At 38.3% G+C, this 25740-nt stretch overlaps 1 protein-coding gene across 1 annotated transcript in view; it reads right to left on the reverse strand.

The window, feature by feature from the left end:
• Positions 1-9376: 9376 nt before the first annotated feature.
• SEMA5A (semaphorin 5A) overlaps positions 9377-25740 on the reverse strand; it is a gene marked incomplete at its 3' end in the record, with an annotated part of 211185 nt that continues 194821 nt past the window's right edge. Inside the window, exons 17-21 of the mRNA XM_084217356.1 lie at positions 20526-20696; positions 15404-15559; positions 13307-13354; positions 10872-11083; positions 9377-9496 (exon numbers count right to left, since the gene is read on the reverse strand). Of these exons, the coding sequence (XP_084073482.1) occupies positions 9377-9496; positions 10872-11083; positions 13307-13354; positions 15404-15559; positions 20526-20696 (707 nt within the window). The remainder of the gene's footprint in view (positions 9497-10871; positions 11084-13306; positions 13355-15403; positions 15560-20525; positions 20697-25740) is intronic.

The following is a 25740-nucleotide window of genomic DNA, read 5'->3' on the forward strand; positions in this document are numbered from 1 at the left end:
AACAAATCAAATCCTGACCTGCTCAGCAGCACAAGCCTTCCTGCTTTCCCAAGAAAGCTATGAGGAAGGCTCCTGGTGTTGGTTAAAACAGCCACATAATATTTAAATGTTATTATCTGTAAATTTTCCAGGTTGATAACTGGCTGATGTCATCACAGAGTTCTTGAAAAGGGACAAGAGGGCAGCACCTCTAAGAACAGTTTTTGATTGCTCGGTTATTTACTTTGCATTTGTGAGCATTTCAAAATGGAATGCAAATTTTTAATAGATACTAAACTCTAGAAAAAGTGCATTTGCTGAAGAGATATGGTGGATGAACTTTCCTTTCCTGAAATTTCTATGTGTTTAGTGAAGATTTAGGGGTTTGCTGCTTTCTGATTTTATCAAGCTCTCCTATGAATTTTAATCACAAAGGCTGGGTAAGATTTTGAGATCTGATTCACATATTTTCCTGTCATAAATGATTGCTAGCATGGAGGAGTGTGCTCACTTACCTACTGTGTTTTTTCTCAGGAAAATGTTTACCTTAATCTGAAAAGCTACTAACATTCCAATTATGTTGTCTGTCACATGAGCCTTCTGTAATCACAATTTTATTGAGGAACTGAGAAGTCTTGTCAGGTGAAGTCTGAAGCAACCCAGTCACAGATGACCAGAGAGTACACAGGTATCAGATTTAAAATTCATATCCAGAAACCAGCTTTTGACCAGAAACCAGCTTTTTCACTTATGCTGGAGAGGAGGATTGCTATGTAGAAAGTAATCCCATTATAACTTGGACAGTTCCTGTGAGGAAAAAAAAAAAAAAGAGGAAATATTTTATTCCATTACAAAGAAATAAGTACAGACATAGATGCACCCATTTAGTCTCAGGAAAGAGGCTTGAAGACACTTCTGGTGTTATCTTACATGATGGCTTTTAATTATGGTATGTTAATTGCTGTAATTTAAGTAAGGAATTCATATTACAAAACCACTTCCAGTAAGCCAAGCTGCTAACTTTCTTGTAGTTTCATGTTTTACCTAAGTGTCAATGATAGGAATAGTAGAATTCCTTCTTCAACCTATGCCCTTCTGCAGCATGGTGTATGTTAAGAGCAACATTTTACTACTAGAAAGTATCTTCTGCTCTAATCTCTACCTTAGGAGAAAACCCAACTCAGATTTCATGGGAAAACATAAGCAAAGGTGGGCTTATTGTGGGCATGGACAAGTAATTGACAAGGATTCAAAAAATTTGCTAAGAATGTTCTTAAAAAGTTATGAATATTTCTAGGAAATCCATATTTGGAGGCAAATCATGAGATTTGAAAACATTTCTACCCATCTCTGTGGTATGGGTTGATGGCAAGTTTTATGTCTGTTTTAGTACCAGACACATTTCATGGGATCAAGAAATTCCATAAAAATGGCGTTTACTGTAATCATTGACCTGAAGAGCTCTGGGAGAGAAATACACTTTTACACTACGGCACCTGAATAATATCATGAAGGAAGCTTCAAAGGGAATACTAAACATTAAATAAGTTTATTTTTCTTTTCTTCTGAACAGACTCCAAATTTATCACTGCAGAACTTGGTGTTCCCTTCCAGGTTAGTGCTGCTTCCACTAGTACAAAAACCAGGCAAACAAAAAGAATGGCTGAGAAGAGCACAGATGTGTGACTGAGATTTGAGTACACATTTTAGGTGTTCTGATTTGGAGAAAACTGTTAGATGAGCACAAAAAGATGAAGTTCAGGTCATGCTGACATTAAATACCTGAATGGGGCAGAAAAAGCCTTATTACCAAATTTGAAAAAAGACACTAAATCAAGAAAAAACAAGGCAGTCAAATAATACAAATCTGAGTAATGAAGACCACAAAAGTGATTTACTCGCTACTCTCTCCAACTTAGAATCCAATTTGATAAAAGATAATTCATCAAACTAAATTATTTAAAATATTGAAAATCATCACTGGAGAGGATAATATGTGATGGGGTGTAAGATGGAAAAACAGTCACCACCCATCATCTGAGCTTCTATTTTGTGTCCCAGATGATCAGTAAAGCATTATCTTACATTATCTGTGGATAATTAAATAAGTCAATGAACAGGCTAAATAAATTTGACAAGCTGGGAAAAATTTGATTAGCTGTCTGAATAGGTGTAAATCCAAACTGAGCTCAACACCAAAGGAACAAGGCTGCAGTTTTAACTGGCTTATACCCTTGCACCTGTGTTACTAAGCTCGAGCCACCACAACAATGCTTCCTCTTAAATGTGAGTATCTTTGGCAGCTCTGATGAAAAGTTTTGCTAACAAAGCTGTTTTTGAAGAAGTTAATGGAAAGGAAAAATTATCCCCTATAACGATTTGTATAGGGATCATTTACTCCCATTATTGCAACAAGCAACAGCATTGTCATGATACCAAACCAAAATGTTTACTATTGCTAAAAATCTCCAAGCTCTATATCAATTTTTTTATCTTGGATGCATCACTATTATTAAACAATTTTTCTATTGTACATATTATTTCACAGGGCCATGACAAAAGAAAGCAATTTGACCAAAAGAATATAAAAGCAATTTCTTCTGCATCTTTCCTGTCGCCAAAGTTTTATTTTAAAGTTGGGGACTTTAAATTTCCTATGTATTTGAAATTTTATATTTCTTTCACTTTCAGTCAATGTCTACTGCTGTAGTTAACAAAAGTGAGAATTCATTCAAAAGTGAGAATTCATTCAAAACTATATTTCCATTAGGAAATATAGTTGCCAAATCTTGGAATATATTAGAGAATCACACAGTAACACAGAATATGCTTTGGTGGAAGGGATTCATATTCTCAAAGTTCAAATCCTGGCCCTGTGCAGGACAACCCAGGAGTCACACCATGTCCTTGAGAGTGTTGTCCTAAAGCTTCTTCAACTCTGTCAGTCTTGGTGCTATGACCCCTTCCCTGGGGAATCTGCTCCAGTGCTCAACCTCTGGGTGAAAAACTTTTCCCTGATATCCAGCCTAAACCTCCCTTGACAAAACTTCAGACCATTTCTTGGATCCTGCTTGCCAGGATCAGAGAAGAGATCAGTGTCTGCTCCTCCTCATCCCCTCATGAGGCAGTTGTGACTGCAATGAGGTCTCCCCTCAGCCTCCTCTTCTCCATGCTGAACAAAGTGCCCTCAGCCACTCCTCATTCAGCTTCCCCTCAAGGCCCTTCACCATCTTTTTGCCCTCCTTTGGATGCTCTCTAGTAGTTTAATATCTTACATTGAGGTGAAAAAACTACTTTGTTATTGTTAAGTACATTCCATGATTTTTTCAAGTCCAAATCTACTGCTGGATGAGGTTTGTGGATGACTACTTGTGAAAAAAATAACAAAACCCAAGTGAAAATAACACCTCCCTTCTGCATTCTCAGCCTCTAGAACTGGATTATCGAATGCTGCAAGTTACACTGAATCTTTTTTTGAAAATTACCATCTCTGCTTAGATGATCATTTCAGTTGAGGAATTGCTATAGTACCTTCAGTTTAAAACCAATTACAGATAGACTTGTTTTCACTACAGCAGTTTTTACGCAGCCCTTGATGTCAGTTTAAAGGTAAAAAATTTTAGCAGACCTCACTACTGGCACAGAATCTCTTCTTCAAATTGATAAACACTCAGCAAGGTAGAAGCTGTGATCAATTTCCCAGAAGCAGAGAAGGCAAGGGGAAAAGTATGTGAGAAAGTATCCAACCTGGATCCAAAAAGCCAACAGGAAACAAAAGGTTTATCAGTTCCCAGTGCACCTCTCAGTGTGCTTTAACTTGCACCATGGAGAAGTCTAAGAGCACGCCATCTCTATAGTGCATTTTCTTTTCTTTAATCAATGGAGATGACTAAAGGGGTGCACACCCTAGCTGGCTGTGGGTGCACAGCCTGTGAGACTAGCCTGGAGCTAGTCCAAAATCCACAAATTCAGCACCAGGTCTACAGACCTGCTCCTCTTGCCCTCTCCTTCCCACTAACAAGGGTACTTGGTATTGTCAAAATGCCACCTGTATGGTGGTGCTCCCTGCTTGTGAGGGCATTTCCACCTGCTCTGGTTAACCTGATGATGACAGTGTCACCAGTGTCACCAATGTCACCAAGCAACTTTGCACAAATACCTGTTGCAATCAGACTGCTTTTTCTTGAGCTACGAGTTGGCCTGATTATCTAGGAGCTTACAGTCTGGACAGCCTTACCCTTTGCAGCCCCCAAAAACCCTCTGCGTTCCTTTGAGTTTATTGACAAATTTGCCAAACCTCCAGTCACATTCTTCTATGTTTTTGTTTTCATTTCTGCCTACCCTTGCTTCTGCTGGGGCTGAAATTGTTGCCAAACCTCCCAGGTTTGTGTATTTCCCTCTTTGTACCATCCCAGTTAGAGAATGTCATCACATGGCAACACAATGCAAAGCATTCATTTAGTGACACAGAACAGTCTAGCTAAAGGCTATTTCAGCCACAAACAGGTTCATTTTTGTGGAGAAAAGTAGACAGAAAAAAGGGAAAATGCCCACAGATCCCACAATCCTTCTTTATTTGGAAGAATGGCTTTTAAATGAAGTCAAGCAATATCTTGTTTTATCATTCATTTATTTAGCAAAGAAAGGAATGAATTCAAATACCCCACACAATGAACACATATTATTCCCTGATATCAAGATGCAGATTTGCTTGTGAACAATTTTAAATGAATCTGGTTTTTTACTATTGAAGTCATCTCGTACTGTGCATGGATTTGTGCAGAAGCAATACATTTTGGGCTCAATTCTGTAAACACATTAAAATAAGTAACTTGTTACATATATACCATTGATCATGGTGTGGTTACTTACGTGATGAGTAAAATTATATTCAAAAGCCTAGATAATGCCAACCTAGGCATGGAAATTACACTGAAAATTAGAAGCATCTCTCTCTAGGCTCACTGCAGTGTTGGTGGAGAAACACAAGCCCTCATCAGGATGTAACTCTGCCCATCTAAGTATGTTTTCCTAGACGAGACATAGACGATGCTGATGGCAGCTACAGTTAAAATTGGCCAGACACCGCAAGCAGAGCAAGATAAGCTTGGACCAAACTGTTTACAGAATTGATCTCATACAGCAAAGCCATTATGCATACAGTCAACATTAGGAATGTGCTCATGTTGCGCCGATTTTATTAAAACTGGTCCCACATTTAAAGAAGTGAATATATTTATTCTATAATTCTGAGGAAAAAAATACTGAAGCATTTAATCCTATTAACAATTTACTTACATCTGGGACCTCTTACATTCTTTTCTGGTTTGAACAGCCATATGGTGTGATGCTCTGAGAAATCTCTTCACTAACATAAGTGCTTCAGTAGCTCTTAATTTGTGTGCTGGAGTGTATTTTCCCAGAGTCTGGTGTGGATCTCTGGTAGAACTAACTAAATGCACAGTACCCTACAGCAATGTGAGACTTTAATCAGTACTACTTAATAGCCTGGAAATCAAAGCCATTTAAGCCCCATTCTTTCTTCCATTCTCTTATGAAATTCCTAATCCTAGTAAAAAAACTCTCGATTAGTTTTAGCCAAACCACACTGCTCCAACATCAGGTGACTGCAAACAGCTGGAAAAGCTTCTACATAGAGTAACTTAAAAGGCCATAAAGATCATCAAACTCAAATCAACATATCCAAGATATATCTGCAAGCATGGGAGTCAATTTTCCAAGCAACCAAGGAACGAATGCCATGGCTCTGACATAAAAAATAAGCACAAAATGTGTACTCATAGCGGAATTTGAGTTGGCCAATGAGCGCCTATTCTCTACCGCGCAGGATGGGACCGGCAGCCTTGCTTCCTCCTCACTCCATGCAGCAAGGCTACATGGAAACAGCTTTACTTAGAGTATTTTCATTTGTCTGCCAAACTTTTTGCATTCAGAATAGAGAAGCATTTTTAAATTTATGCAATCAATGTAAGCATGGTTACTAATATTAACTCATGGCATCAGAGGTAATATAATTATTTATCCAAAATAGATCACTTTATCCAAGCGAAAGGATGGAGGATATTTAAGCACGGCATTTGATGAGCAAGGGACTCAATTTTTGCTTTCAAAGAAAAGAACAATACTTTCATAAACAAATTTTATCCTTGAGAAAATCAGAGAGCCCTATTGGTTTAAACAAGGTTTGCAGGAAATGCGCACTTGTTTCATTTTTGACAGAAAAATAAGAGCTTTCAAGAAGAAATGGACATCTTTTAATAGGGCATTTGGCAGTGCTAGGTTACTTGTTGGACTTGATCTTGGACATCTTCCAACCTAAACAATGCTATGAAATCTGCTTTTTCAGCTTTGTAGCCTATTTTAGGAAAAATACTAAATAAAGTCAGTTGAAAATTAATGGAGACTGCACTTTGCTTTGCTCCATGTACTAGAAAAAGCTTTACTAAACTACCTGGGTAGCTACACAGAATTCAGAAGGTGAAAATACTGATACAGGCAGTGCATCTGGGATCCTTTAAAATTACCTAAGATACAAATATCTAAAGGCTATAAAACCTGTTGTCTCACAACCTAGCTTGACAAGGAGATCTTGCCATCTAGTTTTTCTCATTTAAGTGCTGTGAAATTTTCATGTTTACCCTGCTGCTTCAGATAGAGTTTTGAATATATTTCTATTTGTGATATAGAACAACTAAATTTAGGAAGCTAAGTCATAAAGAAAAATAATTAAAATAATTACTTTCCTGACATGTTGGCATGGAAGCTGCTCAAAGATATGGAACACCTGAAATACCCCTTTAGGAGAGGGAAGTGTGAGCAGACTGAGCATCTGCTAAATGGACTTCTACCTATGATCATGCAGACTTAACCAAGTGTATTATTAACACCTATATAACACATATCTAACATATGTATTTATCCACGAAAAGAATGAAAAATAGATCACTAGAAAGATAGGTGCGCCTCAAACTACTAAAGAGTTAGGAAAAGGAAGATAATTTCAGTAATTTTAATTAAAAAAGGTAAAATAAAAATACATAGTTCAAATCTTTTAAAGGTCTCAAAACTATTAGTCTAAATATAAAATCCAGAAGTTGGACTAATGTGCTCTTAGTACAGGGGCAGAAAGGAAATATGTTGCTCATATGCGTGTATGTACATGTGCTGCTTTTTCTTGGCAGTAGCAATAATATAGGTTTTATTTTATCTTATTTAAATATAAAATTTATCTTTTGGCATGAACACAGTAATTCAAATACCATACTGTTTATGACCTGGAGAGTTTTTCTTCCCTCTATTTCTCGCAAAGAAAATTTTCTCTTACCCTGGGCAATCAGCTAACTTATTCCTGGAAAACCAAATCTAATGAAAAGTAAAAAAATTGCAAATTATAGAGATCCAGCATTATTATACTTTCTGGAGATGAGCTGGTGTGAAGGCAAGTGCTTTCATTTGGGTGAGTTAGTAACAGGGACAACTATTCAGCTGGAAAAAAAATAGGTGGCTGATCTTAATTACTTTCATAGATGGTAAATGTGTGTTCATTTTACTGCATAGCATTTTAAAGACCACTTTGAATGTTTTCATTTTTCTGTAGAACAGATTGGAAGCATAGTGCTACACTCAGATCTATCCCCATTCAAAAATGTAGCTCACTGCCATGAGTAGATACAGTATTTACCATTGCTATGGAAGTGTTGGTACTTTTTGATTTTTTTTCATACGTAATTGTGAATCATTATAATATGTACATATTTTTCTATATTTGTCTATTATACCATAACCTAATTAGCAAGGGCTCTAAACAGAATGGTAGCATTTCCACTCTGCTTCTCCTTGCATACCCCCCTAGTATTCTAGTGTGAGGGTCTTTGCTTTTAGCAGGAAAATGAAAGCCCAGTTCTTTAATCCTTAATATTCAGTAATTTCTTCTCACTAGCTTCTGAGAATAGCAAAATGCTTCCTTGCTACTATATACTCTGTAAAATCTGACTCAAATCCCTGCAATTTTCTTTTTAGTTATACATATAGAATTTCAGATACAAAAATAAAAATGTCATGAATGTGGGTGAGACAGACAAGACAAAGAAAAACGGTATAAAACTTTGTGTTTCCTCATCTACCACTACAAAAGGAATTAAACCTGATAAATTAAAACTTAAATATGTACATCAATGAAGTCCAACAAGATCACCACTTGAAACACCATAAGAATGTTCCTCTAGGGGCTGACTGATGCAGGTCAGACGTGGCAGCAAGATGAGACAGCCCTTTGCAAATGTATCTATATTCTCTGAGCCAGCTTCGTTTGTCGGACACGTGCATATAAAGTAAAAGTTGGAAAGAAAAAAGCAGACCTATGATCATGCCTACATACCCCAAGAGCCAGAGATGGCGCACAATACAGGGTGAAGCTGTACTGCCCTGTGGCCAGCCTGGTGGCCACAACCATCAGAGACAAGCGTGTGCCATGGGCACACACCAGGGAGGGGAAGCCTGTGGAATGCCACAACAAACCCGCGTGCTGCAGCAAGGCTGGCTCGTTAAAGACACCGAGAAAAACCTCCCAGTATGCCTCTCCCATCTGCCCTCCTCCCTCAGCCTCCCTGCGGGACATGCCCTTCCGCAGCCTCGCAAAAATTAAACGGAGCAAGGTGAAGGCTTTGTGTGACTGGGCTCGGCTTGCAACTGGAAACCACTGACCCCAGAGGTGTCCGGGTTAATTACAAGATTGTATCCCTCGGTACAGCCTTAGTGCTTCTCTGCACTCTGAGCAGCTGAACTGCAGTCAGAGTGATTTACAGCCCAGGAAGATCAGCCCAGAGCCCAGAGCTGCTGCAGAGGATCACTAAACCGCCGCGTTACTTCTTGTCATCCCCAGCACCTTGTGAGCTCTTTTTGGCAGTGTGAGCTTCAGGAGACTGCACAGAGGGCTAACAGCAAAGCTCCCTTTTTAAACCCCAAGGAAATAGAAGACAACGTCTAAATGAGAATTAGATTTGTACTCCTGGCACAGATTTAAGGGGCAACATTATAATTTCTTTTTAAAACTCCTGAATGACTTAGTCACTTGTTAGAGAAATATGAGTGGGAATTTGTGGAACTGAGCGAAGCAATGCAATCCTCATGAGTGGTCCAGCAACACTGAGGGGCTACAGCTGCCCCTGACACTGAAGGCCAACCTTGCATTCTGCAAAGAAAACATCATGTCACAAACAGGCGGTTTGGGCTTTTGGCAGCAATGGGACATTGATGGCTTGGATCGTGCTTGAAATGTCTCTGAACTTCATCTCTGAAGCCTCAATCACATGAGCACTTGAGTAGCACAGGCCTTGGGACTGGGGAGTTACAGGAGGCCAGAAAATACACGAGCCCATTAGTACTCATCATAATTATTGAAATCTGTAAAATAGGTATTAGAATAAGTCTTTGCAGTAAGGTGTGGATTGAAGTATTTGTTTCTCTCCTCTAGAATCAGGTTGTTTTTGTTAAATGCCTGGGGAGAAAAAGAGAAAAAGAGAAATCAGAAAATGAAAAGGACATAAGAAAGGTAACCACTAAGTGCTCTTTCACCAAGGCAGTTTTTGTGGCACATATCTGTGTATAGTAAGCCAGTCAAAAATGCATTGAGAAATACCTGTATATTTACAGAAACTTGCATTTGCAAGAAGTATCTTCTTATGTGATAACATTCCTACAGAAAGTAATTCTACTTAATAAAGCCGGGCATTTTCCCCTGTAATATTACAAAACTAATTTTATGATTCTGTGAATATTTTTAGTCATATATATGCAGTCCGTGCTATTAGAATGAGTCACTATCTTTTTACTGAATAAGTATTATTTTCTCTTTACTGTCCTAATTTCCTGATTTTCAAGTGGCAGAAATGTCTGAAGGCCTTAAAAGCATAAAACCTATTTTTAAAAAAACTAATATGGGTATTCAGAATACAAATTTTCAAAGGACTGGGTTCTTTTGTTTCTGTAGCTATCTAGGGAGATGATGTGGAATTTCAAAAAGCTTTAAATTAGGTTAATATTCCACTTCTGACTAGAAGATCCAGACTTTTCTTGCTGTTTTTAATAATTTTCATTAAAATGTCTTTAATTAGAAAGAAAAATGCAGAAATTAAGAAATGGATTATCCAGTTAGGATTTAAGAAAAATCCTCATTTGCAAAAAAGCTTTGCAGCTGCATGAATAAACTTTGTAATCTGAAGACACTGAACTAGATATTTTCAAAATGCACATCCTTCCTTCATCTAGTGGATCTGAAAAGCAGAGTTATTTTAAAAGGTCACAAAAAGAGAAGAGCAATTTGGGAATAATGATGAAATAGTATGGATATCATTATAGACTCTCAGTACACCTGTACTGCTATTTCACAGAGTAGTTTGGCTATTAACAGTAGCTGAGAGTCTGACCCAGAATATATCAGGTAACAGGTACATCTCCCATACAGAGACATAGTGCAGGAAGATGAACAGTGCCCTTGAAACTGCATCATCAGAGCCAAAGGAATTTCTTCAGTAGATGCCATGGTAAATGGCTCTATTTACTTCTTGAACAAGCCACTAGGGAACACAATTAGGAAAAAAATCCCACAAAACAACTTGAGTGATTTGCTTTTTTTCCCAGCAAAACCTGCTGTATAAATTATACACACATGCAAAATCCAACTTCCTGCCTAACAGGGATCGACAGTTGAAAGGATCAGCAATTACAATACCTCAAGTGAAATCTACTTTTGTCATTAACAATCAGCATAAGCTGAGCTCAAATGCCACTGTGGAAAAGCAGCAAAGAGAATTCTTTTGATAGGGGAGAAATGCCATCTAGGTGCATTGAGTAGCTCCCAGCCCTCTGCTCACCTTGATGGCCTCTACAGAGTCGTATTTGTCCAGTTTGTTGATGTGGTTGGTGATGCTGGTGTTGAGCGGGGCGGGTGACACCGGGTGGATGACGGTGGCATCGTGGGACTGCTGCTGGTACCGCTGGCAGTACGTGTACACGAGCAGGGTGAGAAGGCAACCCAGGATTGAACTGCTCAGCCCCACTGCGATCATGTGGAACATGTTGAACTCTGCAGAGCGGAGAGAGGAAGGCAATCTTTATTTTGAGGCAGCAGCAGTAAAAGCTTCGGCTCGGGGGAAAATGTAGACAAGTGTTTGATTCAAATAAGGATAAGGGAATTTTCATGTGTTTCCCTGAAACATCTCAATTGTGATGGTTTATCCCTACAGAAGTAAATTCATTTTACCTCCCTGCAGGGACCATTATAAGAATCCCAGATACCCATACATCTCTTTAAGTAGAGATCATTGAAAGATTCTTAGATAAGTTCAGAACGCAAATAAAAGAAAAATTAATTGCATTCAGTATGTTTGAATAGTTCATCGGGGTTTTTTTCAGACTGTATAACAGAGCCTTGTTATGTATAAATCATGTATATAGTATACATAAATAGCTTTTTTCTTTCAGTGAACTACAGTATCACCTCCTCTGCTATTATTACAGCTTTTTTCTTTTATAGATAGGGACTCGTGGCAGAACTGAAAAAATCCTGATATCATTGAACCCCACTCCTGCGTTTCATAAATTTTTTCCATATCCCTTTTTCTGGATGCATGTCCCAGAAGCAGCAGCAGATGTTTTTTCCATCCCTGCTTTAATTCTTGCTGTTTATCATTCTTTTTGTATCTTGGCCAGTGTGCTTCCCCCTCCAGCCCTTGGAACTTTTTCTTTATTTAAGGGGGAGTAAGGAAGAAATGGTAGCATTCTAGGAGGAAATGGGAAGTGGCGAGAGACAGACTCTTTGAATCTCAATACACCTTTAAGCAGGGCAGTCAGAGAATGCAAAGTTAACATCTCAGAGCCCAGCACCCTCCTATCTGCTCTGCTCTTCGCAGGCACAATGGCATCAGACCATGGGAAACCCTCTCCACCTACACAAGGATTAAAACTGAGGGGAAGCCCATTGCTGCATGAAACTGTAGGAGGGAACTTAAAGCACAATCATCCCCTGATGTTACTGAACAGAGGTACCAGATCAGCTATGGAACCAGTAGGATTAGCTCAAAATAAACAAACTGGACGGCTTTCCATTGTTATTTCAAACTGGAGCTGTGCTTTTTGATTTACCTTAGGGGAGAAGTATCACTGAGAAGCTCATGTTGTAAATATCATCTTAGCATTTAAAAATGAAGAATTTTAGACTCATATACTGGTGCTAGTCTTTAAAACATCTCTTACATCTTTTTCACTGTGATAGAGAAAAATGGGCCAGTACATGGGCCTCATTTTTGTAAAACCTAAGGTTTACAAAACATTTACATGCCTACTGAGTACTTAAAAACACAAACTAATATTTAGATGACTCAGTTGACTGTGTCAATATATCAATCTATCACTAAATTATCCTTCTACACCTTTATGAGGGTTTCTTATTGTTGTAGAACTTGGCAAAATGTTTTCAGAGTACCACTGCTCATTAGAAAAAAAGTCAAATGACATAATCTTGGCTTCCATAACAAGCTACCATATGCACAAGTACCCTTTCATAACCTCTGTTGTTTTCATTGCCCTTTATTAGGTTAAAAATGCAGCTTATCTGTGCATGGAAGAATACTAGGACTGGCCAGAGCTATTACCATGACGACACAGACTAAGTGTGATAGCTCAGCACAGAAAAAAAAAAAGTTTATTTTCCTTCTTTCTCCTTCTTCTTCTTGTTTAGTGGTTTTAAAAGTTTTTCCTTTCAATATCTATTTTTCTAGCATCACGACTCTCCAGAATGGAACCTTTGATTTACTTTTCAGTTTTGTGTCTGGCAACGAAGCTGAAAATGAGTCCCAGATAGAGTCTGGGCTATTAAATTTGTTAGCTGTCTGGTTTTCTGCTGGTTTTTTTTGGAGTCTAAAAGAGGTTTGTGCACTTGTTATCCTGAAAAAGGCTGAGCAACAAATTTACAAATTTTGACCTTCTGATAACTAGATTATTATAGATATTTCTTTTTGAGTACAAGGGTGACTGCCATACTGACAAAGAAGAAAATAAAGACATCTAATAATGCATGTTCTACCGTTAAAGGTCACCAATGACAGATGGATATTTAATGAGAAATCCTGTAGTAACTACATTTTTCTGTACAAATAACTACTTTTTCCTGTACAAGTGTAAATAATGAGAATGCAGCATTTAGAAGGTAGAATAATACTAATAAGGGAGTTCAAAAGGTGAAACAAAAGCAAAAAATGGAGAATCAACATTTCAGCATTTAACAGACATCTCAAGCTGAAAAGCTTACCGCCACATCGTTTCTCTTCTATGCTGCTGGATCGTGCCACAGATATTTCTAGAAAAATAAATTAACCACTCAGGCCAAGGAGAAAACATACAACAGAGAACTTCTAGTTAGATTAACACAGAAAGGATTTAAAAATTCATTCTATTACATCCACTTCAATTCAAAGTAAAAAATATTTTTACTATGTGGTAGAATTAATAGAAAGGACCTATGACATCTTCAGGCTCCTTAGTTTCCCAAGCAAAAGCAACAACTTACTTTTAATTCTTTCCTCAAAACATCTCTGGAATAAAAAGGATGAAATGTACATGGAAACATTCTTTGTGGAGTTTAGGCTTGTGGAGAAAGAGTTGATTTACTGAAGTAAAATTAACTACATTTTAATTACCTTGCATTCAAATGGGCTCATTACTTGTAGAAGTCGCATCTAGCACTAATGTGAAAAGTGGGAATTTATACATCTTCAAAAAAGACAACCACTAATTTAAGTAGGTCTCAGTAGTAAACTAATAAAATGCAATTCCAGCCTGTATCCTTGTCATTGTTACTTTGAAAATACAGAATAAAATCTGCAGGCAAACAAGCTTTTCCACTCCTTACTTCCAGACCATGGCTTCTATGAAGGGAAGTTCTGCCTTACAAATCAGACTCTTGAACCTCTCTGAAAGGGTCAAGGATAATTTGTATACAAGTGGGGTAGCTGACACAGTATACCTGGATTTCAAAAAAGCAGAATTTTAGGGTTTTTGATAATGTTTTTCCAAGAAAAAAATGAAGTGAGGGAAAAGATACAGAAATGGGCCAGTACTATGTGCCCAGTTCTTACGACAGAGGAAGGTTGCCACTCCTGCAGGGATTGGTCATTTCAGCCAAGAGCTAGGGAGGAAACCCCTCAGTTAGAGGACCTGGATGAGAAAAGCGAGCCAAGTGAACCAGAGAAAGCGAGCTTGATTCACTAAGGTGGGAGTAATGGCATGACTTTATCTGCTGTTTACTGGCAATGTGAGAAGGAGCTGCAAACCAGAAGGGCAAGAGACATGGTGCCTTGTTTCAGATTCTGAAAATGCCTACCTTCCAAAACAAGATGTAGAGCTTATATTGGATTAAGCTGCAGACTCACAGAAGATGGATATTAATAGACCTTCAAAAGCCTTAGAAAAGGGAAAATACAATGTGGGCGTTTTTGCTTTCATACTGACATTTTTCACATTGGTTTTAGAGGAAAATACAGTTTGGGAGTTAAAGCATTATGCATCATCCATAAGAACAGAGTTTTACTTTGCTGATGTCTTTGTTACATTGTACTGTAGTTTACAGCTTAGTCACTCAAAGAAAAGGTTGCAGCACTGAATAAATACAGCTACATTTCAAATGATGCGTTAAAATGTAAATTTTTCTTCTGTGAAAAGACCCCTAGCTATTTTTAATGTACATAGGGAGAAAGACTGTTAACAGCAGTGCATTGTGACCATCCATACTGTTGGGTGGATTTAAATTACTCCTGTGATTTAAAAACAAAAGTACAGTCATGAGTTTCAACTAATACTATAGAATAATACAAAATGTGACTATTCATCAGGTACTTAGCAGTCATGGGAGATAAGGACTGGAGGCAAGGCTAATAGTATTTACTTTTATGAGCAATTATCAAGGTAAGGAACTGTCTGAAATGATTTCCAGATTTACAACCACAGCACCCATTTTGTACCTGCAAACCACAAAACCTACAGAAACGTTTCTTTAATAATTCTAGTCCCAAAACCACTTAAAATATAAAGCAAACTATTTCTGTTTGCTGTGTGTACTCATCCCCTGCTACCAAGTAGAATGGGAGAGACCTGCAGTATGCTGTGACAGTGACGAACCAAGGCGGTGACTCTGGGTGCCATGGGACAGATTTTTATGTAGACACCAGATCTACACAGACACACTGTCTCTACACAGTAGACCAACATCCTTGTGCTGACTAAAGGCAAGCTCTGCTTCAGCTCGTGGATCTGCACAGTGCAGTCTGGAACAGTAACAGCGCCATGCCTCAGTCCTGAAACCTTGAGAGGTTTCACTAATCCTTCAAGGAGCTGGCTGATCTGATCTCACCTGGTATGAAGTTGGAGTCTGCAGCACAGGCTCGGCTCTCTGTGGTGTTGCCCGTGCACTGGCTGCCCACAGGAAACAGAAGGATGCACTGCCGAGCACGGGTCTGGAAGCCAGACGAGTCGCAGTCAGACCACTCGGACCACTCGGACCAGCTGTCTGCAACAGGCAGAGAGGGACACACAGGCAGACACTGTGATTTAGGAGTTCATGTGCACTGAGTGAGAAATAGCTTGTATTTCTGAGTTAGGACAGGAAGACTCCTCCCCAGCTCCCACCATCTAGCAAAGGGCAGCCCCTACATTCCGATTAAACAAAGGCAGTTTGGCTTTGGCAGGGGTCTCTGAAATGTGAGCATGATGGTAAATTTGCCACAGACATCTCATGGTTTTGGCTTCTGCCATGGCCTTTGTGTGTGGGCATGAGAAGCTGGAGGATTCTGTGGGGGTGACTGAAAGAGTGATAGCTGTGGAATTAATTCCAGTCTAGGTCATTAGGGTGGACAAGCGCACTGCATTTTTTTTATGCACCTGACCAGTTGCAATGAGAACTCTAAGAGTATTCCATTCTCAAACAGGATGTGTATTTAACCCCAAAACAGAAGAATCTTGAAGAGCTTTTCCTATTTCAGGTTCATTTCTTGGCTGTAGATTCTCATCTTCCCTTCCCCATTCAGTTTGTCACCTTCTATTTCTTTTCTATATTTCTTCCTCTCCTTATGTAGCTTTGATTAAGATATTTTTATTTCATGCCTGTGTGACCTCAGATACTTTCCTTAAATGAAGTGAATTGATCTCATTCCCATGAGGTGGTGTGAGTTCACTGCACTCAGCATTCTTACAACTCAAGGCCAATCCTTGCCTTCATAGGACTTCTCCGAGTTTGGCAAATATAGGAAAGAGAGAGCTCAGGTAAACTTCCTTTCCTCTGTCAGCTTTCCCACAGAGATAAGCTTTATGGTTTTGACATGGAATAAATAGTGTCCTCCTATTCCAAACCAAACTTATTTCTTCCTCAAAATTTTAAGTGATTTTATGCCAATATGAAGCAAATTTACAAAATCTCATTTTGGCTCAAATGAAAAACTGTGTATTTTCTAATTTTGATTCAAGTTAGATTGAAGAACATTACAATTAGTGAATTAGTGAAGGTTTTCTACACTGTTAGTCAGGTGGAAAGCCAAGGAAGTTTTACAGTCTTTGGGGCCCCTTCCAATATCTTTTTATAATTACAGAATACCAGGTTCACATTTACTCATTACTTTCCCCTTGTTCACATGGGAGAGAAGTTAAAACTCTCAGTCATCTAAAATATAACAGAATGCAGCAGAAATAATTGAGACTGCAGTCTTGAAAAATGCCAAGCAATAGGTGCTGTTTCTTAAACAGATTTACCTAGCAGGTAAGATAAGAACTAGGATGTTGATATTTAATTAACAATTGGTAACTGTCTTGATGAAGCCTTCTTTGAACAACAGGAAAAATACCTTGATTTGATCAGCTTGTAAGATCTTGCTATTGTGAGTAGCAGAAATACTCAGCTCTGTCCTTTGGCTTTTCTGTTTCCTGTGAAAGATTCTGGGAGGGGCTCATTTGCAGAGTGGGTACTAGGAACAGAGGCAGATGCCAAAATGTATTTCAGTCCTAATTCAGGGGGGTAGGAGAGCTGAGGTGGGAGTCAAGCAAATGGACAGGCTTCTTCCTGCTTTCCTGCTTAGTGTGGCACATCCAGGAGCTGCTCTTATCACCTCCAGTATAAGCATATGGATCTTTACCCTAAATATTTGGTAACAATAAAGCCCTGCTCATTCAAGCTTAAAGAAACGTTGCCCATTACAAATCTTGGCCCAGTTCTCACTGGTGGCAGAGAGCATGCTTAAACCAGAGCCAAGATTCTTGTCCAGTCCTGGTATAATTGGGACATATGCAGCAGGTGCCAAAATACTTGTGGGCATCCTAAATGCATCTTGTTGCTGGTGGATCCTACAGCCTCATCTTGTCCAACATGCTTTTGACCTGCCAGACCCTTTGCTGAAGGAGCTGCATCCCATGATGAAAAGGAACTTCAGAGTACACAGGGATCCTGCTAAGTCATATATGAGTGACTGGGCAAGGTTACTGTCTTGTCCTGCTCCTTAGGGGACCCATAAAGAAACTGTGTGAGTCCTGCAGTGCACCAGACAGTACAGGACAGGTAGTCTGGGTCTGGTGCTGAGCTGATCAGCTTCATCTGGCACACAGAATCACAGAGGAGGAGAGGGGACACATCACTGCAAGCATGAAACAAGGGGTCACCCCTGCAAGGATGGGTTGAAACAAGGGGTCACCCCTGCAAGGATGGGTCCTCACACCAAACCTGTGATTTGAGGAGTTAGCTGGGAGCTCAGAGAGCTGCAGAGAAGCAAGGCACCTAAGATTAACAGATGCATGACTTCAAATTGTCAGATGTGCCATCCCTGGAAAGGTGATCCCACAGCTTTTGCATGTTTTTGTACTGACTCAGCTATCTTGCCTCATTCTTTTGATTTCTGTATCTTCAAAGTGTCTGAGGCTCTCTTGCTCCTCAGTCAGGCTCCTGAACTTGCTCCTCAGTTCTGTGCACAAGTCATGAGAATGTAAAAGAGAGGGTCCACTGGAGAGGTGTTTAACCTGCTGAACTGCTTTTCACCTCTAACATGGCAGGGCCTAATCATGACATATCACATCTTCTTCCTACAGACTCCTGGGGGGCCTTTGTGCCAGGTTAAGAGAAAGCAGTTCCTAAAAGATCCCTTGGTGAAGGCAGCACTGCAGAAAGATCAGATTGATCAATGTAACATTTAAATCTCTTTCATGCCATATTACACCACCATTTCTAAATGCTCAGTTGCTTTGTCCATTATTTGTATGTGTAAGTTACCAATCCAAGGACAATGTATTTTCACCTCTTAGTAAAGCAGTAAATACTTAAGGTATAAAATACTTACATTTTTTGCAACATATTGCAGACATACTGCAACTGGTTACACTTACTGATAATCAGTCACTACTGATCAATACTGCAGTGCTTCCTGTCATGTTGCTGTGACTGTATTTGAGTAAATTTAAATAAAAACTACAAACTCAATGACAGAGCTTTTAAAAGGAAAGATGAAAAATTGATGTGTTTTGCAGACACAAGCCTGTGACTTTCTTTTAAGTGCATACTTGAGTACTTTCAGTTGGATTTTTCATTAAATCTCTATATCCTCAACAAATCCTTAGTATCAGGATTCCAGAAAGTTTCGTTTGCTGCTAGTTTTGTTTGGGAAAAAAAAACAAGGAGTATTTCAAATGCCAAAAAATCTTCACTCTTGTCACAACATAGGAAATGTTACAAATCATTTCCATTTTTTGCATATTCATTTCTGTGCAGGATGTTTGTTCTTAGATTCCAAGTGTCATTCCTATTCTCTTACACTGAGCCTGTCACTCAAGCACTGAATGTCAGCAATGGTGCTTTCAGGTCTGCACAAGGAGGAATCCTCTTTCCCTGGTCCTTACCCCAAGAAAATGGCTCTGCAGGTGTTCAGGCACCTGTCCAACTTGATCTATGAAGCACTGAGGTTATTTTTGACCCATACCCATGTGAAATAAGAGCACTGCAAAGCACTTTTGAAATCTATATTGTAAACATGAGGCAAGGGCCATTCTCACAGCTAGTGGATGATTGCTGTTTCAAAAACCTATGGCAAATTTTCAGTGAGATTGAAATATCAATAAAATATTACAGAATGTGAAAAATACATTTTAAGCTTCTGAAATGTTATTGTTTTATAAGGGTTTCCACTTTCTTGAACCAAGATGAATGAAACCAACCTCCTCCTCCAATCTGCATCTGCTCCAAAATTTGGGTCCCAAGCAGGTCAAAATAAGATGAAGACATTATTTATGAATGTTTGCAAACTGTTATTATAGGAAAATGGTGGTAGAAAATAAATGCACAGCAAGAGAAATAGCTACAATACTAGCAAAATGAACACTCCAGCTCTGACCTTTCAAAGATGCCTTAAAGGATTTCAAGGCAGCTATGCGACTTCTGCACACAAATGTACAATATTTTTCTCAAAAAAATCAAATAATCAACTGATTTCTATGCTTCACTTTTTTTTTTATCCAATTGGAGTTTTTGTAAAACCCAATCTGCTTTAATTTTGACAAAGTAGGTACTTTTATTCTGCTAGAAGATATGTAGTGCCTAGAGAAGGAAAGAATCATTACAAGTAATATGATCCATTCAAAGTCTGTCATACAGGAGCTCTTGCCCTTGCATGTATAGCCTCATCATATGAGCAGAAAACTTTTGCTATGAAGTCTAGGAGCTCTAAGTGAAACAAGTAATACAATGTGGCACCAGAGCTCCTTCTTTCATTTTGCTGTTGCCTGTAATCCACTAATCAGCAATAAATGAAAGTTTGTGGCTTTAATCTCAATTTCTCACTTAAAGTTCATTTAAAAAAATTACTTTCATTTAATATGAGTCAAAAGACAGAGTCAAAGTTGCAGAAATAGACGTCACCCATAATATCATACAACTAGCAGGAGTGCTGAGACATTTCATCTACTTAGCACTCCACAGTCATTTTGAAAGATCAGGTCCTTGTTCTTTAACATTCAAAGTTGAAGAAGGAGTTTTACAAAGACCATGAAAGTTTTCTTTGTGTTTTATATGAAAACAGGGCAAATATTATCTACTTGAAGGACTTGATATCACCTGATGTGATAACACATGTTGAATATTAACCTCAGCAATTTGCTTGCTGCGAATGTTTGCGTTGTAACAAAAGCACTTCTTTGTGATATTTTTATTAAAAGTCTCATACACCATTTGCATGGTCCACTTCAAATATTACACGACTTTACATAATCCAGATTCAGATATAGCAAGTTAGATTTTAATTTTTAAAGAGGGAGGAAGGAGGTAGTCTCCTGTAGAACACATTCTGCCAGCACTAGATTTACTGTAGCATTGTAGCATGCAAGGGCTGATTGTGCACTTAATAAGGGAGAGAAATTATTTGCTCCTGAATAATAGATCAAGGGCATCGTGTTGCCTCAGTGGGAATGCCTTATGCTGTGGCACATGGAGACCAAAGATGGATGGGTACCTGGGCATGGCTGTGTGTTGCAGAGTGCTTCCTCCGTGTGCAGGCCAAGGCAGATATCCCCTCCGTAGGCTGGGGCTGGGTTTGTGCAGGAGCGCGTTCTCATGTAATGCCCTCCTCCACACGTTGCGGAGCACTTTGACCAGGATGACCAACAGGACCAGCCCCCATCCACTGAAAAGACAAAGAATACTGTGTTTTTCCAAGCTGATGTGAGACATGATGTGAGACATTTTCTTTTCTCAGTTTTGAGGAAACAAGATACCGAAGCTTGTTTAGCAGGAATATCCTAAGCTCAGAGTAGTTTTTTATGGATATAAATAAAACCTAGGCAAATAATAGCAACAGAAGGATGGAGGAATCCAGAATTTGTTTCTCAGGCCAGGTGGATTGTCTTAACCCTACAACCCATTTCAAATGATCTAACACAGTTGTAGGATTTGATGGGCCAATATAAACGTTACAGTCTTAACGCAGCTCTACCGAGATGTCAGAAGTAGAACAATGGCAGAAGTTTAAGAAAGCAACACACATTGACAAAAAGGAGTTGCCACTTTAAGTTTCTAAAACAAAATTTTTGAAGAATAAATGTTATTATTTACCTTCCCCTCCCTACCTTCTTTTGCATTTACTAATCCAAGTGTGTCAAAATATTTTCCAGTCAGAGTTTTTACAACATGCTTCTGAAATTTAGGCTGTATTTCACGGGAAACCCATTTGTCATACGGGGTTTAACACATGGGCACAAGACAAGATTGAAATGAAAGTTCACTCCATTGCCTGCACCAGTCTGGCTCCTTTGAGCCCCTGTTCTTAAAGCTACTGTTTCAGGATGTGTTTCTGGTATTTAGAGACACATTGCAGCCCATCTGCCAAAGACTTTGTACGTGTAGCCACATGACAAAGTCATATGTACCTCTCCAGGGAAGTAGTATTTTCTTAATTCATCTTCTTTTTTGATTTTTTTTTCTTTTCTTTAAGAAAAGAGACAAAACCCTAAACTTTCAGAATTTTCATATTCTACAAAAAAAAAATTATTTTCAAACCTTAAAGGATTATCACTTGAACTCTTACAGAAATACATGACTTACCATGTCTTTCTAGTCTTCTCTGTTCAATTAATGAAACAGCCATTCAAGGGATAGTTTCTACTGAAATGCTATTCCATCATTATCTCTTGCCATAAAAAAAAAGGGTTACAAATCCGAAAAAACTGGCTGACAATGAAAATATCTATGTGGTATTTTCATTTAATTCTCTCTTAGATGGAGATATAGAGCACTAAAAAAAATACTCCTCTTGGCTTTGCAGGATTGCATATCACAAATGTACTTGGTGAGTTGAGTCGAATGATTTGTATGTAGTCTTCAATAGTGAGAAAATGAGAAAATGAGTTAGGATAATTTTGATATTAAAAGCTATACATGCATTTTTAATGTCATTTCAGATACAGTATAGCTTCAGGTTCTCAACTGCTAATCAAACAGATAATTCCTTATTGCATACCAAAGAATATTTACTAATCCTGTAACTGAAGTTGTTGAATATACTGCATTTTGATCCCTGCATTGTTTATTTGCAACACCATCCTAAACATCAAGAAGAGATGGACTTGGCACTTCCTTGCTAAGAAATGTAGTTGTGAAAACTTTTGCAAGTAGTTTATCTGGACTCTGAAGCCTGATTTGACAGACAGGATTTCCATTATCTTGTACTATATTCCAAGTATGCAATTTAAATAAATTATTTCCATTATTAAGGAATTCAATGATTGCTACATCATAAAACAAATCATCATGCATGCGAGAGTTTTACACCACCTATCATAAATAAATACTGTATCTTGGTAGAATATCTGACTTGTTCTCTTACTCATATTTTTCTTATTCATACTTTTCACTGAAAAACAAATATGCTTTTTTGCCTGAGATAACTCTATTAATGCAGTATTATTCAAACTCATATGAAAGAAAGCCATAGGTTATTTGTTTTCAGTGCAGATGAAATATTCTGTGCAATTTTATAATTTCAAGACACAGCATCTTTTATTCAGAACTTGCCTCTTTTTTGTTTTTTTTAAATTACACCAAATAAAAGCAGAAGCTGTTACCCAAGCTATTTATTTCATATGATATTAAGGCTTTACCTTTCTAGATACTCCCTTTTTTATTCTTTTTTTTTTAATGTGATTTTTTTTGACTAGCTCAAATGAATGATCAGAGGCATGTCTGCTGCAGCATATAGACAGACCTTCATGAAACAGAATTGATTCTGCCTGAGATTACCTACACAGAACATAAAATGTCAGCAAACATTGCCAGTGCCTTGTTCATTATAGTGGAGACAGTGACCCTCAACACTTCCCTTCCTCTTTTTCAGTGGACCAGAGTGAGAATCACAAATGCACCTGCATGTGAAATTGCCATTGGTGGCAATTGCCATCAGTGAAATTGCCACTGGTGGCCGAGAACACAGAGACCAGTGTGACACCCAGGAATGTCACAATGTTCCACAACTGCAGTGATCATGGCTGTGCTATGTGGCTCCAGATGTGAAGGGAGAAGTGGGTCTGGGGAAGGTGGGATAGGACAAATAACATAGACAATGTCAGATTTGATCCTAGTTGAGCTGGACAGTGCAATTATAACTGGTTTGGTTTTTTTAGTAACTATTTACTGACAGGCTGCCTCTAACCTTTCAAGGACTATTGTAACAACCTCTTTTATCTGTCCCCAGAACTTTTTCTTTTCAGCAACAGAGGATAATAAGGCATCATCATGGTTAAATAAGATCAAAGGAGTGGGTATTTACTGCTTGAGTTTTTACAAGACCTAAATAGAGCTCTGTGGTTTCTTTCATCTTTCTTTAAGTTGCTTAGCAACACAGCACCATCTGGGTTGTTTTTTTCTTTTTTTCCTTTTGTCATGGAGCCCTTAATGTTATTTCTGCCTCTTATAGGAGGAAAAATACACAACAGCAAGGAAAGTTCCAGTCACTACAGTTTCTTTACATAACAATTTTGTAGAGATGTTGGACAAAAGAAAGTCATTAAAGTAGTTCCACAATGAAAGATTTAAAGAGTCTTTACATTTTCTGACAATTGCTGAGGTTGGTCCCTTTAGGAAGAAGGTACTTTTTAGCTAGGAGTGTGCTATCAAACAGTGCTCTTTCTTTTAGAGTAAAGCAAACAACTTTTTGCCTGCTGGCTGTTGCTGAGGTTAATAAGTATTTCTTCACTGTAATGAAAAAAAACCACACCATAGGGAAGAGGATTTGCCAGGAAGAAACAGTGTACAGAAATGGGATCTCCTGAGGACACGACAAAACATCCACACAACTGGAGAATTTCCAAGAGACAATAAAGTAAACTGGATAAACTTGTAAAACTTTGGGTTTTACAAGGAAGTGTGGGCAGACACACTGACCTCACCTGCTTTCATGAGAACACAAATAGAACTGCAGGCCCCTTTATAAGCTGTCTGCATGTTGGGCAGCCTACTGCTCCCTTCCAGACACCTGGGGATCATCCCATTCCACATCACTTAGTCTACTGCTTTTTCCCAATCCTGTGGGATACTGCTGCATGCTTCAGGGTGGGAAAGGAGCAATTTCTACATCATAGTTTACAAAGGCAAACTCTTTTTTTCTGTGATACCTTTTCTTCATAAAAACAATGCTGGATGAAACAGACAAAATAGTGCAATGCACAAACACAAGGCAAACAAATGGTTCTAAGAAAAGAACAATAACAAAATCTAAGGGTCCACTTGGATTTAAACCTGTAACTGAGGCTTTTAAGCCAGAAAACCAACAGCTGCTTCAAAGAGCAGTTCATCCTCTTCTTGCTGGCTACAGAAGCAGCCTAGAGAGATCAGTGCACATAATGAGAGGGGCTTCAGCTTCCTTTACTGGAGTAATTTTTTTTTCCTTCTGGTTTATGAAGCTACTGCAGGATAAATTTTATTCTTTTAAATACATTCTTGTTTTCTTGTGGCCAAGTATGAGTTCAAAGAAAAAATAATAGGAGGAAATGAAAACAATAAAAAAGAAAAAAAAATAAAACCAATAAAAAGCAACTGGCTTTAGGGGATGCATGAATAACTTAAATAGTCTTTCAGGGATTTTTGTATATCTGAAACTCATTATTGCTATTAGCAAGTTTAGTGACATATGAATTTATTCAGATCTTCTCAGCTAAAATGTCTAAACTAAACTAGAACTACTATAATAAAGCTAAACTAAACTAGAACTACTATAATAAAGCTAAACTAAACTAGAACTACTATAATAAAAATTTGAAATTAGTAAAATCCCAAAACATTTTTATGAAGTATCAGAATTTCAAATCTAAGAGATGGCAACTGTCCTTTCTTTCTGATCCTCCACCATGCCCTGAGGAGAAGAGAGAACAGGAACTCCTGCAGCTCATGCTACTCAGTGGTGCCCACACAGCTCTGCTTTTAATGTCCCATTAAGGCACATCCCCATGTCCCTATGCAAAGGAACATAAGAGAAGGAAACAAGAAACAAAACATAACACAAATGAAGGAAAGTTGTTTTTTTCTACAGAGATAACTGAAGAGATGTGCAATACTGTGAACTAGGACAGTGTTCATTAGGTTGTATTATTGTCAGGCAAAGAGATCTTGTAGTCAGCAAATTCCTGTAATTTTTGTAGATTAGCAGAATTTATCATTAAAACAACACTTTTCTTCATCATCTATTTCTCTTCCTAATGTAAATATCTTCCAAATCCCCCAAGGATAACAAAACCCTGATATGACTGATATCAGATTCATTATTGACTGCAGATTAGTAACTCAAAGAAAACAGAAATGTCAGTGAGCATTCACAGTTATTGAGGCTGTTCAGTTCAGTTCTTGCCAGCTTAATGCTATTCACATCCCTGAGACATAAAAAAGAGCTGAGGCACAGGTTCAAAGTATAATTCGCTAGTGCAAAACAATAGTTTAAATTCTCCTGCCCCTCAAAGTGGCTTACCCACATGGAAACAGTACTTCATGAACATGCCTTTACACTACTCTGGCACATAAACCATTTCTGCAGCTGATTTGGAAGAGTGATAGTTAGTTGAAGGCAAAACTATATGAGGGATCATTCTAAACCTTGAACAATATGGACAAATCATCTTTGAGGACTTGGGTACAATTTCTGGCAATTTTCTGGCACTGTTCAATTTACTATTATATATTCAGCC

Source organism: Fringilla coelebs, assembly GCF_963513975.1.
Source record: "Fringilla coelebs genome assembly, chromosome: 1".
NCBI classification, from domain to species: domain Eukaryota; kingdom Metazoa; phylum Chordata; class Aves; order Passeriformes; family Fringillidae; genus Fringilla; species Fringilla coelebs.